The sequence below is a fragment of the Gadus morhua genome, chromosome 20 (assembly GCF_902167405.1).
Source record: "Gadus morhua chromosome 20, gadMor3.0, whole genome shotgun sequence".
In the NCBI taxonomy this organism is placed as follows: domain Eukaryota; kingdom Metazoa; phylum Chordata; class Actinopteri; order Gadiformes; family Gadidae; genus Gadus; species Gadus morhua.
This window is the reverse complement of record NC_044067.1, coordinates 2,236,659-2,252,637: the sequence shown is the minus strand read 5'-3', so window position 1 is coordinate 2,252,637 and position 15,979 is coordinate 2,236,659. Positions and strand designations below refer to the sequence as shown.

Below are 15,979 nucleotides of genomic sequence, written 5' to 3'. Positions count from 1 at the left end.
TTATTTGCTATCTCGTATTCAGGGAGATATACAGCCTGGCGTTATCTCCCGGCATATTGTTTTAAAAGACATTCACATTTGATTTAACATGGATGCTCGCACATTTGTGGATTTTGATGTAGTCCTGGTCAAATGTTGAACCACCAGATGGCGCTCTTTCTCCGGCTTTCAACCCGTCTCTGGGCTCGCCCAGAGACGTGCTCCTGAATGTTGAGCATTCAATCGTCTTCTGTGTCAAATATAAATCTATTTTTCGATAAAGGTGATAATATACGCTGACACATATGGCGGCAATGATCGATGTGTCTTGTGAAAATGTTATTGAAGATTTCCGTGAAATTATAACGTATTTTTTGTTTATTCGCTCAAAGCTAAATCGATAATGCGGCGCATTCAAAGCCCCGCTTTAGAACTAGAATAGTTCAAGACGCGTGGGGGAGGGAAAGGTGGGAGGTTTTCTGGAGAGGGTGGTTGGGGAGGGGGGAGGGGGGAGGGTTGTTTGGGAGGGGGGGGGAGGGTATATGAACCAAAGCCAAACCTGATGTGTGGAAATGGGCTACTTTAGGCCCCTTTTCATCTGCCTCGGTCTGTTCACAACAACACGGTGTCTTTCCAAATGTTTTAATAGACTTCGCCGTTTGGGGCTACATGAAGGAATCCTGCAGACGCGCTAATGTCTGGATTTGTTTGAAACATGTTGAGTCCACCGAGGTCTAATTATGCAACTCATGCATTATTCATAGCCGGTCCTAATAGACTAATTAATTGATCATGAAATCCTAACATTGTACCGTGATTCTCCTATGTTTCAAATGTCACATCATAATTGATGTTCGTTTTGACAAACACCTTTTTAAAAAGCCGTTCTTCACACGTTCCACTTTTGGGAAGTTTCTAAGGAGAGTTTATTCAGACTTATCTAATTAGAGTTAGCATAGGACTGAACACACACACACACACACACACACACACACACACACACACACACACACACACACACACACACACACACACACACACACACACACACACACTAATACTCTAATCTCACACACACACACACACACACACACACACACACACACACACACACACACAAACACACACACACACACACACACACACACACACACACACACACACACACACACACACACACACACACACACACACACACACACAGCCACAGCCACAACCTAATTTGGCTAGAGGAGGCAGTAACATGAAGGCAGAGACGGCTGCCATTCCAGCCCCTTAAGCCGTTAAAGGAGCATATTGTGGCAGTTTGCTGCCTGTGATCGGGGACAGCGTGCTAAACATTTGGCCAGTGGTAATCAGCTGGAGAGCTAAGGGGATGAGCAGCAGGGTGTGTGAGTGAGTGAGTGTGTGTGTGTGTGTGTGTGTGGTTGTGTGTGTGTGTGTGTGTGTGTGTGTGTGTGTGTGTGTGTGTGTGTGTGTGTGTGTGTGTGTGTGTGTGTGTGTGTGTGTGTGTGTGTGTGCGTGAGTGAGACACAGCGTGGGAGGTGGGTGTTTGTGTGTGGGTACAGCGAGAGAGAGGGAGAGAGAGAGAGAGGTGTGTGTGAGAGGGGGGTGTGTGAGAGACACAGAGTGAGGTGGGTGTTTGTGTGTGTGTGTGGGGGGACAGCCAGGGAGGTGTGTGTGGGGGTGTTTGTGTGTGTGTGTGTGTGTGTGTGTGTGTGTGTGTGTGTGTGTGTGTGTGTGTGTGTGTGTGTGTGTGTGTGTGCGTGCGTGCGTGCGTGCGTGCGTGCGTGCGTGCGTGCGTGCGTGTGTGTGTGTGTGCGTGTCAGAGAGGGTTTGTGGGTGGGGGCCTTTCCTGCGACGCCACAGGAGGTGCCAAATGCAACAGGGACCACTCCAACAGCAGGCTGAGGATCTGCCACCTCCACAGCTGTTACTCCTCCGCTCGCCCCCGGAGTCTCACCGAGGCATCTCAGCAGGGGCCCCCCCCCTAAGTGAGGGCCCCTCTCACTCGGGCCTCTCACCGAGGCGTCTCGCCAAGGGCCCCTCTCACCCGGCCGTCTCACCGAGGGACCCTCTAATGGCGCATTTCCCCCGGCGGGTGCGGGTCGGTTCGGCGCAGCCCAGTTACGGCTCGCGTTTCCACCGCCGACAGTCCCCTTATCGTAGGGCGGGGTTTAGGCCGTGAGGCGATAGCCGCAGCAGCTACGGAGGCATCGGGACCTCATAGCAGCCCGACGCAGTGTAGCCCGCTAATGAATCCAAGGAAGAAGAAGGACGCGCACAACGAAACAAAGATCAACAATTTAGGACGTCCAAGAAGGACGGCAAACTTTTGCGCGACATTTTCTTCAATAAACGTAGCTTACGCCGTTGTCCACTAATACCTCGCGGGTAATGTGTTTGTTTGCTGTTATCCCCCATCTGCGAGACGAGTACGGCTCAATACGGCTCAGTCAGGGTCACGCCCGTATTGAGCCGTACTCGACGCGCAGTACTCCTCCGTTGGGGTACTGAGACGCCTGAAAGGGTGCCGGCAAGTTCGAGCTACAGGGGGATATGGGGATAATAACAAACAAACACAGTACCCGCAAGGTATTTCCGGACAACGGCGAAAGCCTCATTTATTGAAGAAAACGTCACGCAAAAGTTTGACGCCCTTCTTGGACTTCCTACATTGTTGCTCTTTGTTCTTGTTTGCGTTCTTCTTTTTCCTTGGATTTATTAGCGGGCTACACTGTGTCAGGCTAATATAAGGTCACGATGCTAACGTAGCTGCCGCGGCTATCGCCATACGGTTTAAACTCCGCCCTACCATAAGGGTACGGTCTATGGTGGAAACGCATGCCTTAACTGAGCTGGGCTATACTGCGCCCTCACTACTGGGCTGAGGCGTGCTGGGTCCGATGCGTATCCGTCTGTGGAAAGGTGCCATAACCCCCCTTTTTCCACCGACGCTACCCGCTCAACTCGCCCGACTCAGCCCGCCTTTTTTTGCGTTTCGATCAGCAAAATGTGCTACCTGGTACCTGGTGCTGTTTTAGTCCCACCTCCGTCGAGGTTCCAATAGAGCTGATCTGATACTTCCGTGTGACGTAAACAAGCTGCTGGCCACTGATTGGCCGGAGTGACGCCACTGGACGAATAATGATGAGCGCGACGTCCGAGCCTGACACCCGGCATCTTTAAATACTATCATCAGCGTTCAGTCAACAATAGTGATTGATTATTGAACATGAGCAGGATCAGCGCGCTAGAACACGCCGTGGGCCGTGACGGAGGTGGAGACGCTCCTGTGTGTAGCCCTGTCTGTTTATTTGTCGCGTGGTCGCATATGCGTCGCAGTTTCGCGCACGCGTGCTATGACGTTACTTACTTATAAGATGTACTTTCTAGAAGGAAACACGACGTGCCTGGAACCAAACCCAGTCGTGCCGCGCTAAGTCGTGGCGGGTTGAGCTGGTGCTGTCGGTGGAAAAGAGGCATAACTGAGGGCGCGTCTCACAGAGGGCCCCCATCGCCCAGGGGGCCCCTGTCGCCACGCACCGTCTCATCCGTCTTATCTCCCTCCCTTATCTCCCCAGACGGCGCCGATGAGACCCAGCGAGGGGTCCGTCCACACGGGGGACGGGGACGGGGGACCACCCCAGGATACCATGGAGAGGAGGAGTAATATAAAGAGGAGGGCGGGGGGGGGGGGGGGGGGGGGGGGGGGGGGGTAGGAAGATGAAGGCGGAAGGGAACAGGGGGTGGGGGTGACAGCCGCCCTCGTGAACCCCCCCTCCCCCTTCACACCTCTCCTGTTGTCTGGGGGGTGCGTGTCACACGATGACCTGCCTCACAGATACCCCGAATACCCTGCGGCGGCTGTTGATGTTGTTGTTGTTGTTGTTGTTGATGATTTGCTGTTTGATCAGTGATCCGGTGTCGTCATGCGTTCTCTTAATCACGTCTCTTCCCCACACACACACGCCCACACACACAAGATAATAACATCCTGAGTGTGTTTATTATTGAGTGTGCGCCTAGACAGCAGAACGGTATGAAGCCGCGGCTGCAAACACTAGAAGAAGAAGAAGAAGAAGAAGAAGAAGAAGAAGAAGAAGATGAAGAAGAAGAGTGATTCCCGGGTGCGTCCCCCGGGCCGCTGAAGAGGATCTCCGCGCCGGCACACTGCCTTGGTAGCGCTACGCTGCAGATAAAACGCTCACACACCCCGGGCATTCCTCGGCGCTCGCCTCCAGTCGACCGCGTGCCGCTCGCTTTACAACCGCTGGCTGCTTCCTCTGGCTCCTTACCCAGGGTTCATAGCGGGGAACCGTAAAAGAACATCTCACCTTCCGACGAGAACACACCTCCCTCTCCGCCTCCACCCAGGGGTTCTTGTGTGTGTGTGTGTGTGTGTGTGTGTGTGTGTGTGTGTGTGTGTGTGTGTGTGTGTGTATGTTGTTATCGGGATATGCAAGGCCTCCCTGACACCAACGTTATTCTTACCGTTAATTATAAACACAATGGCGACCGAACAGATGGTCGAAGCCCTCTAATCCGTCTGTAAAGCTCTTACTGTCACCATACGTCTTACTCTTTAATAAAACCCTAAGCTGCCTTAATCAGCTGACTTAAGTTACAAACAAGTATCAGTCCAAAGCCGGGGGCTTTGTCAGCGATGAGACCCCGATGGCCACCATCACCACCGCCATCTTGGATTTCACCATCTTCTTCTTATTTTTCTTCTTCTCCTTCACAGGTGATGAGTTATTTTGTCGTCATGGTGATGCGTTTGAAGCTGGTTCATAGAACCAAGTGCCATTACTAACAATCGCTTGGTTAACCCATTCCCCGTATACACAACAGAGGTAGCTAGAATAAGATTTTTAAGTGCCAGGACGTACGACATACAATAAGTGCCTACATTAGAACATACAATAAAATCGTAGATTTAGTTCAAGGACGTACAACATACGTGCGTAAGGGTTGTGGGGGGGCTGGGAGTTTAAGGTGGGAGGCCATTTCTCCTTTTTAAACATTTAAATCCAGAGCTATATAACAATCTGCACTTATTTCAAGCGGTTGCTGTGCAGGGTGTAAATGTGGAAAGAGCCATACTTAGCGATAAGCTTAAGCGCCTTACTTTAGGAGAATTATTACAAAACAACTAAATGGGCCAATAATTCCGCAATACCTCCTGAATCTTCCCGGCGTAAAACCCTGGATTTCAACAGCAACCAGCAGGGGGTCCCTGTGCTGGAGACTAAGTGTCGGCCTAATAACAAGCGCACATTCTTATTTCCCCGCCTCACACGTCTGATGTCTTTTAATAAATAGCCTACATTAAAACATGGCTGGCTACTGTGAGGACCAAGACGTCTTTTTCAGAGTATAAACAAAAATATTTGAAAAAGTCTTCCCCTTCTAAAGGGTAGCAGAAGTACAAACGTTATAAATAGTATTACGTATATACATAAATGGTAAATTAATACAATGACTACATTTAACACCGATAAACAGCCGTTCACACCCGCCATATCTCACCTCCCACACACACACACACACACACACTGCGCATGCGTGTTTCCATCTGCAGAATTGGAACGCGCTCCAGGTGGATCGCGCGGCCGAGTGACCGCGCGGATGGTGTCTATGGCGTGGACGGCCAGTGTCACCGCGCGCAGCGAGCGGCGCGCACGCAGCGCGAGCAGATTGCTTCTCGGTGACTCACACCACCCCGAGCGCCGCCTCGGAGGCAGAGCGCCACAATAATTAGACAAATGTTAACACCACGCTTGTCAGAAGCCACATATGTCAGACCACTTCCTGCCCAGCAGTGCAGTACTACCCCACCCACAGGGAGGGAGGGGGGGTGTAGGGGGGAACTACCCGGTTTAATTATCCGAGGCTATGAGAAGCAACGCGTTCAGGCTAAAGGTTATTCCATATGGAATCGGGATAAGGTGGTGTGGTGTGATATTGGCTCGGCTAAAAGGGGGTCATAGTTCACATCGACACACATACACAGACGCACACACCCCTGCGGGGTTTGTGTTTTTCACACCTTGCAGTATGTGATCTCTTGGGGGCCACAGACATAATGGTTGTAAGTGTGTGCGTGTAGGTTTGTGTGTGTGTGTCTTTATGTGTGTACGCAGGGGCGCTGCCTGGCGGGGAAAAGTGGTACTGATTCTAAGGGCCCAGCCCAACGCAGCACGGCCCACGGCCCGCGGATGGCAATTAATAATATAATATTAATATTCTTGCCTTTTTTTTTTTTTTTAAATGTCTCATTACAAAGAAATGGTAATTGGAAATAAACGTATTAAACTCACAACTGTCGATTTCCATAACGTTTTCGTTAGTTAATTAACATATTGTCATTTGGCCTTCCCCCTGAGCTCTTGCGAAATGGTTCAGCCGCAACGCACGATGCGTTGAATCGAACAGCATCCGAAATGTGAGATGCTGGCACTGGCAGCAGGTGTACAGAGCGGCTGGGCTGGCTGAGGTCAGGTCTTAACCACATGATGGTGAGCTGGTGGTGACAGCTACAGAAATGAAGTCAGGTTGGCAAAAACTGAAGGAAAGACGGGAGAAAGAGGAGAGGGCCAAAAGAGGCAGGCAACTGGTCACTCAATTGTTCGCCAATAAAGAAGGTATGCTCACTCAATGACCTTGCGTTTTCAAACTCTATCAAATGGTAGGCTAACAAGCAGAATTCTTGGATTAGCCTCCAAGAGAGCATGCTAGTTAGCATAGTTTCCTATTTAAAAACTCCACCTTTATTGTCACAGCGAACAAACGGCAAATGTGGACGAACGACCGTGATAAACTAGTCTTTTAATACAAAATATTTTTTTCAAAAGAACCTAACGTGTCTTAAATATGTGCATTTTCAACTTCAGGAGGAGGACAAGATCCGCCCACGGCCACCACGACTGGATTCCATTTCGGAGAAGGAGGTAAGCAACATTAGTTTGGTAGGATGTTAGTTGCTTTAGGATGAAAGTTTTGAATGAGGGTGCCTTCTAGGCTAGATCATATTTCAGTATTTGACGGTCAGTCGTTAGGTTCGAGAAAACAGAATGTTTTTCTTTCTTTTACTGTAACTCTTGTTACTTGTATATTTTTATTGATGTCTACAATGTGGATCCATTGATATTGTATGCAATTGCACTGTAAATTATGTTCTTTGTTTACATTTTGATTGTTACTTGGAGCTATTTTTTGCACTTTAGACTTCAGCAATTAAACTTTTTATTCATGAACAGTGTAAATTGAGATTTTTTTTCATATTGTTTGAAGCTGAAGTGTAAATATTTGTGTTGATGTCAAGCAATTGTAATGTTAATTCAGTTCCTATAAGAGTCTATCTTTTTAATGTATCTTTTTTATGTACTATTTATGGAATTTGAAATTGTACTTGCATAATAAATATGTGTTTAAAGTAAGCAGAAACGGTGGATTTTTTTGCAGTGCATCATGTCTTCTGAAAAGACTATTGCAGTTATACAAGGTATGAAATTGTGAGTACTCTTATGGTTTCTTGGGGCTCTGGCTGTGAAGCATCCACAGGCTTATGCTGCCATGTACTGGTTTAACATTGTAATGTACTCTCAATTACAAAGCAAGGTCACTAACTACATGAATGGGTAACCAATAATCAAACTGACAATTGTAGTACAGTTTCAAGCTGCTTACAGACAATTTAAGCATAACAATCAAATTTCTGTATTTGTGAATCTGTACACACAGCTTTATTTTCAACACAAAATTCCATTGGATTTCCATAGGTATTTGTGTTGTGTGGAAAACAGTGTGTTTGGATTTGCTGAAAAGTTGATGTGTTGAAACCAAACTGGGTCAAGTCCAATTTTAGCATGAGAGAAGGACATTGTTGTAAAATTGTGTTTAAGCCGCTATTGGACAATATGTATAAGACTGCTGCCTAAAAGACAGTAGGCTATAAATCAGGGCTGCTCGATTATGGGAAAAATCATAATCACGATTATTTTGGTCAATATTGTAATCACGATTATTCAAACGATTATCTTTGAGTCTGAAAACGTGTTGTATTTATTCACCAAGCCTCTCCCAAAATAAAAACGTTGTAACTGAGAACTTTGAAATTACGCCTTAAAAAAATACACAAAATGGTCAAAAATAAAATGTTCCAATCTAAAATGATATACAGATATGTGTCCAGCTGTTCTGACCTTTCTATAAATCATTAAAATAAAAAAATAAAAATAATAATAATAATTAACAAAAAATCGGATAACTCGATTATGTTAATTTTCTGATCGTTTGACGCTAAAATCGTAATCGCGATCAAAATTCGATTAATCGCCCAGCCCTACTATAAATACTTAGTTTATTACTTGAATTACATGATGTCACTAACTGAATGAAATACGTTTAATAAGTAAGTTCATACCCTTATTTAAAGTCACACAAACCCATACTCCATGAAGGGGCAACGAAAAGTCTAACTGAAGTGCTATTGTGATGCTGGGCCATGTTTACCAAAACAGTCGATAGATGTTGGGGGGGGGCCCAAAATTAGAATCTTTCATAGGGCCCAAAATTCCTGGCAGCGCCCCTGTGTGTACGTGTGTGTGTCTGTGTATTTTTCTGTGTCGGGGTGTAAGTGTGTTTGTGTGTGTCTGCATTTGTGTACGTGTGTGTGTTTGCGTTTGCAAAGTGTGTGTGTATTTGGGTCAGTGTAGGGATGTAAGTGTGTGCGCGCGTCTGTGTGTGTTTGTTTGCCTGTTTGTGTGTCTGTGTGGGTGTGTGTGTAAGTGTCTATGTCTGTGTATTTGTGTCTGTGATAGGTGTGAAGAACCCTTTGAAGAAATACTCACCTTTTAATCAACGCAGGCTAATCACCCATATGGCTGACAAAAGGCTGGTTGATAGGATAGTGTGTGTGTGTGTGTGTGTGTGTGTGTGTTTTCGTGCGTGCGTGATCGTGTGTGTGTATGTGTATGTGTTTAGCGAGGTTAATTGACAATGCTTAGCTCTCCCGCGTCTCTTCTATCGCAGAGACAATGACGGCTTGTGTTTTTATCGCGCTATTGTTGGGCCCTCAAAAGACGCATCGGTTGCATATTGCGGTGTTTATTACACACTCTGACCCCCCCCCCCCCCCCCCCCCCATAATGAGCTTCAAAGAGCTCTCTTTGATGAAAGTTATCTGTATTTAAATCAACAGTAAACTCGGTCTAACTGGGTTTTATTGTTTAATTTCAGCCGAGCTGTAATCCTGCAATTTGCTTCTGTGAGAATAATATTTGATACCATGTATGTCACCCACATCAAATGGATTGTGGCGTCATTCAATTATAAAATAAATATGAGATATGAAACCGGTCGGTCCGTGGGAGGCCTCCCCACAAACACAACCCAGCAGCGAAACCATTCAACCGTTTGTTCGCACAAGTATTGAGGAGTAAGTTAGCTGTTGCTACCCTTCTAGTAATCCTATATGCACACCTCCAGATGTAGGCTGCCTGTAAACATCGACGACACACAGAAATGCAGAGCAGTGATTAAAGTAGTCAACAAGAGGAGCGATACGTTTCTCTGTGTGTAGTCTCCTCATTCCTTTCACTGCTCTTAACGTGCTGCGGGGTATCTGAATCAACACCGTCCTCCGGAATGTGAATGATTACATCTACTTTAATTAATGAATTGAACAACAGATTTCTTTGGGCGACACATTAATCAACATGATTACAATAATTATCCAGGGCGCCTTTTGCGCCCATTCCTCCCTTTGGCGATAAATAAAAACCCCGTTTGCACCCATTTGTCCCGTTTGGTGTCGCTCCTCTCAGCCATTGGTCAGCGACGGGATCTAATTTGCATACAGGCCATCATATAGCTCCTCGGGGAGGGGTTGAGTATGATCCAGTCTCCATCTCTCACCACCTGTAGCCCTGTTCGCGTCTTTGATGAAGTTTTAGTACAGACGCCACGATGGGACTTTGTAACTTTGGGGGTGCTGTGTTAAGTGTGCTGTTGCCCTTCCTGATCTGCAGAGCCGTGAACTGTACAACCGCGAGGTATTCCACCCACGAAGAGGACGCGCCGGGAACAGAAATAGGAAATCTATCGCGAGATCTGAATATCGACCCAGCCGAGGACCCCCAGACGTCTTTTCGGTTCATGCAGGAGACAAAAGACTCAGCCATCGAGATGAGGGAGAGGGACGGACTTCTGAGTGTCGGGGGGGAGACCATCGACCGGGAGCAGCTCTGCCCGGGGGCCCCCCGCTGCCTCCTCTCCTTCGACATCGTCGCGTTCTCCAAGGAGAAGTTCCACCTGATCCACGTGGAGGTCGAGTTGCTGGACATCAACGACCACTCGCCCGGGTTCCTGCGCAACGAGACGCGTCTGGAGATCCTGGAGAACTCCCCGCTGTTCTCCAGGTTCCAGCTGGAGGCGGCCATCGACCTGGACGTGGGCCTCCACTACATCCAGAGCTACAACATCACCGACAGCTCGCACTTCATCCTCGAGGACCGCGTGCGGGACGACGGCTTCAAGTTCGCCGAGCTCGTGCTAGTCAAGGAGCTGGACCGAGAGGTGGAGGACCGCTACACCCTCGAGCTGACGGCCACGGACGGCGGGGTGCCGCCCCGGTCCGGCTCGGTCACGGTGCACATCACGGTCCTCGACTTCAACGACAACAGCCCCATCTTTGACCTCTCCTCGCTCAGAGTGGAGCTGCTCGAGGACGCGCCCGTGGGCCACCGCGTGCTCAGAGTCCGCGCGCACGACCCCGACCAGGGCGTCAACGGCGAGGTGACGTACGCGTTCGTGGACGGCCCGCTCTCCGAGACCATGCGCGTGTTCCACCTGGACGCGGTCACCGGCGACGTGACGTTGAAGTCCATGGTGGACTTCGAAAAGAGACGATCTTACGAGTTCAACATCCGGGCCTCCGACTCGGGGGTGAACTCCGTCCCGTCCACCTGTAGAGTGCTGGTGGACGTCGTGGACGTGAACGACAACGCACCGGAAATCACGATTAAGCCAATGAAGTCGACCAGCGACGGCGTGGCCCTGATCACGGAGGCAGCCGCGACGGAGAGCTTCGTGGCGCTGATCAGCACCCTGGATAGGGACTCGGGCCCCAACGGCCGCGTGCACACGAGCCTGCACGGACACGCGCACTTCAAGCTGCAGCAGGCGTACGGCGACGCGTTCATGATCGTCACCACCACGACGCTGGACCGGGAGAAAGTCCCGGAGTACAACCTGACGGTGGTGGCGGAGGACCGTGGCAGCCCGCCGTTCAGGACCAGCCGGCAGTACACCATCCGCGTGGGCGACGAGAACGACAACGCGCCGCTGTTCAGCCGCGCGCTCTACGACATCTCCGTGCTTGAGAACAACGTGCCCGGCTCCTACATCGCCACGGTGGTCGCCCGGGACTCCGACACGGGGCCCAACGCCCGCGTCTCCTACAGCCTGCTGGACTCGGAGCTCCCCGGGGGCGCGGGCCGCGTGTCCGGGTACGTCTCCATCGACCCGCTCTCGGGCTCTCTGTACAGCCTGCGCTCCTTCGACCACGAGGCCCTGCGGGGGTTCGAGCTGAGGGTGCGGGCGGAGGACCACGGCGCGCCCCCCCGCGCCGCCGCCGCCGCGGTCCGGATCCGCGTGGTCGACCAGAACGACAACACGCCCTACTTCAGCGCCCCCGTCCTGCGGAACGGCACGGCGGACGTCCCGCTGGCGGCCCGCGCCCCCGCCGGCCACCTGGCGCTCCGCCTCCGGGCGCGGGACGCCGACCAGGGGGTCCACGCCGCGCTGACCTACCGCCTGGTGCGGGGGGACGCCTCGCTCTTCAGCGTGGACGCCCGGACCGGCGAGGTGGTGCTGCGGCGGCGGCTGCAGGCGGCCGTCGGCGAGGCGCTGGAGCTGGGCGTCGCCGTGAGCGACGGGGGCGGGAACCCCCGCACGGCCCACGCCGCCCTCTGGCTGGTGGTCTCGGAGGCGGAGCCCTCGGGGGATCGAGCGCTGGTGGCCGTGGCGTCCGGCGGCGGCGGCGAGGAGGACTCGCCCCCGGGGCTGGACGGCTCGCTGGTGGTCATCGTGATGCTCAGCGGCGGCTGCGCCCTGCTGCTGGTCGCCATAGTGATCGTCATCGTCACCTTCCGGCTGAACCGCGGCGGCGCTCGAGCGCCCGGCGCCAAGGGCGAGCCGTGGCGGGCGGGGCTGTTCGACGGCCGGTCCGCCCCCCCGTTCGACGGGAGTGCGTTCGGGGGCCGGCGGGGGCCGTCCCCGCACGGAGACGCTTCATCTCTGGACGACTGCGGGCAGTACGAGGAGGGGAGCCGCGACTCGGAGACACAGGTGAGCCGGCCCCCCGCGGGAGGGCCCTCTTTAACACGCGTCTGATGCAGCGCCTTTCATCTCGGGGCCAGAGACGCAGGCTTAACCCCCCCCCCGCTGTCGTTGTGCTCCTCAGATGGTGCTGCCCTCCAGACCCCCCTTCCACCCCGCCCCCGCCTGGCAGGGAGACCAGTACTGCTTACAAGTCAGGTGAGGGGGAGACGCGCACACGCACACACACTGGTGGACACACACACACACACACTGGTGGACACACACACACACACACACACACACACACACACACACACACACACACACACACGCGCGCTGTTGGTCACACACACACACACTGTGGAAAAAACACACATGCACACACTGTTGGACACACACGCGCACACACTGTTGGATACACAAATGCGCGTACACAGACACATATACCAGACACACAGACAGACATAAACACACACGCATGTACGCACGCACACACACACGCGCACACACACACATAGACACATATACATACACACACACAGACAAACATACACACACACACACATACACACAAACACACATGCGCACACAGACACACACACACACACACACACACACACACACACACACACACAGAGACGATGCTGTCGTCTCTGTGTGAGAGACGATAGAGAGATTAACACAGATACACACAAACACAAACACACACACAAACACACACACTGTCACACACTGATTTTGTTTTGTTTTCATTCTGTTGGGTTTACCTTTGTTACCACCGAATAACCCGTCATTAAATTGTACCGCCGAGCATTTACATAATTATAGCATCGGAGAGGCTTGTATGGATTAGTCCCAACATTCCGTCCATACAAGAGAGGGAGACACACACGCACACACACACACAAACGCGCACACACACACACACGCACACACACACAAATGTAACCAGGCTTGGGGCAGGGTGCTGATGTCTGGTGTCGGTCTCTGCAGCGGCCACACGGACCAGTTCAGCGTGAAGGACAGCGGGAAAGGAGACAGCGACTTCAACGACAGTGACTCGGACCTGGGCGGGGACACGGCCAGGAAGCACTTCAGCACCTTCCAAACCACGCCCAGGAGTGAGTACCCAATCAGCTGGAACACACACATACACACATGCACACACACGCACACACACACACACACACACACACTCACTCACACATATACACAAACACACACACACACTCACTCACACATATTATGCACACACAAACACACACACAGACCTACACCTACACCTACAAATATACACACACACACACACACACACACACACATACGCATACGCATACACATACACATACACATACACATACACAGACCTACACCTACAAATACACCCACACTCAATCACACACACAGACACACACTCACACACAAACACACACAGAAACCCCCCCCCGAAACAATCAATATGTTCACAGCCCACACCAGGCATGAGCGCATTATTGCACTGCTGCAATCATAATCTCCTCTAATCTAATTCCGTTTGTTTTCCCCGTTTCCTTCCAGCCGCGGTTAATGTGGCGGACACACCGACGGCTGATTGGCTCAGCACTTCCAGCGCCGACCCCGGTCACGGCGCCCGGGCCGGAGCGGGCCCCGCCCCCTGCACCTCCTACACCGTGGGCTTCTCATCAGCCGCAGTCTACAACCATCCCCACGCCTTCCTTCACACCTGGAAGAGCTCGGGCTACGGCGCCGTCCGCCCGCTGGCCGGGACCGGCAGCGCGGACACGCGGGGCTGCGCGCCTGCGCCCGGGACCCTTCCATCCTACTTTGTTCAGCACCAGCAGCTGAGGAGAGAGGCCCCCCCCCCCCCCTCCGTGTCTGCGGAGGCCTCTGTGGTGTAGAACCACCGCAGGGCTTTGATGTGTGTCCGGTGTGAACGCACACAGACACACGCACACAGATCTGTAGATACGAACAGTCCGGTGTGAGCGCACACAGACACGCACACAGATCTGTAGATACGAACAGTCCGGTGTGAGCGCACACAGACACACGCACACAGATCTGTAGATACGAACAGTCCGGTGTGAACGCACACAGACACGCACACAGATCTGTAGATACGAACAGTCCGGTGTGAACGCACACAGACACACACACAGATCTGTAGATACGAACAGTCCGTTGTGAACGCACACAGACACGCACACAGATCTGTAGATACGAACAGTCCAGTGTGAACGCACACAGACACGCACAGATCTGTAGATATGATCATTCCGGCGTGGTGAGGCAAGGAGGAACTGATGACCAAAAGGATGTGTACATTTGTGTTATTTATGACTTGATATCGACTTTGACTTTGATATTGCTGCTTCTTTTCCGGTCTGGTGACTTTTGCTTGTTTTTCTGTTCAACCCACGAAACAGACAGGAAATCGTTTGTCATGAACAAACGGGATGTATAATTTTCTTCACCATATTTGGTGAGACATTTTGTGTAAAAATAAAAATTGCTAACGACTCCATTGAACAATTCCATTTCTATTTTGACAGTCTCCCTAAAAAACGTTATCCATCCGTGAGACCTGTGAATTACGTCGGGCACAGCGGTGTTAACAGAACTCATCCTCCTCAGGCAACTGGGGCTGAAAATATACTCTGGCATTTCCCCCCAACACGGGTGAATACTGAGTTTGCTTTGAAAGGGTTACATCAAACAAACAAACATAAGGAACATTAATATTAAACATGGCACTCAAAGAACTGTTTTAACTTCACAAACCATAAGTAATCTTGAGCAATATAATGAATAATATGAAGGGGAAATCAGAGCCACATAGTTGAGAGGAATCTCACACCAGCCCGGTTCAAACATGGAAGATAAAATCAATTAATATATATAAGTCAATCGAGGGACTGCGTCCAGGGGGAGGGGGGGGGGGACTTTCATCAACAACTTCAAATGGTGCTGCCCCTCTTTCATTCCGCTTTTTAATCAACACTTTAGGAAGTGCCCTTACGTTAACGGACTCTGCTGGGGTCACTCGCTGACATTCAAATCAATTGCTGGCAGACATTTTGTGAGTAAACTGAGCACAAACAAACAGACAAAGTCAGCCGTGACTATTATATTCCTGACGTTTCCAAAGCTGCCTACAAAGAAGAACGATATACAGACAAACCTTTATATATATATATATATATATATATATATATATATATATATATATATATATATATATACCCTGACATATATCAAATATATATGTATATATATATATGTGTATTTTAATTATCTTTACTTCCAAGTAGCTCGGAGGAGATGGCAAGAGCTGTCATCAATTTATCAACACACCCACCTAAATGTCAGCTTCTTGTAATTACATGCAAAAGGAAAGAGTTGATTGGATGTCACGCCTCCATCTCTCTCACTCTCTCTCGCTCTCTCTCTCTCTCTCTCTCTCTCTCTCTCTCTCTCTCTCTCTCTCTCTCTCTCTCTCTCTCTCTCTCTCTCTCTCCCTCTCTCTGCACTGCGTTCTTCTGAACTCGCTCTACACCTGTTTTCTTTTACATCGCCTCAATGTTCCGTCTCTTCTCTCCGATAATGATTTTTTCAAACTCAGATGTTGTGATTGAGTTGCCGTGACACATTTTAAATGACTTGTTTCTTCTTT

The 15,979-nt window shown here is 50.5% G+C and overlaps 1 protein-coding gene across 1 annotated transcript; it reads left to right on the top strand.

Moving 5' to 3' along the window:
- Nucleotides 1-9,886: 9,886 nt before the first annotated feature.
- LOC115533477 (protocadherin 8) lies at nt 9,887-14,204 on the top strand. The gene is made up of 4 exons (XM_030344026.1): nt 9,887-12,333; nt 12,449-12,522; nt 13,300-13,427; nt 13,864-14,204. Exons 1-4 carry the CDS (start codon nt 9,952-9,954, stop codon nt 14,202-14,204), a joined length of 2,925 nt encoding a protein of 974 aa, XP_030199886.1. The 5' UTR covers nt 9,887-9,951.
- Nucleotides 14,205-15,979: the final 1,775 nt, after the last annotated feature.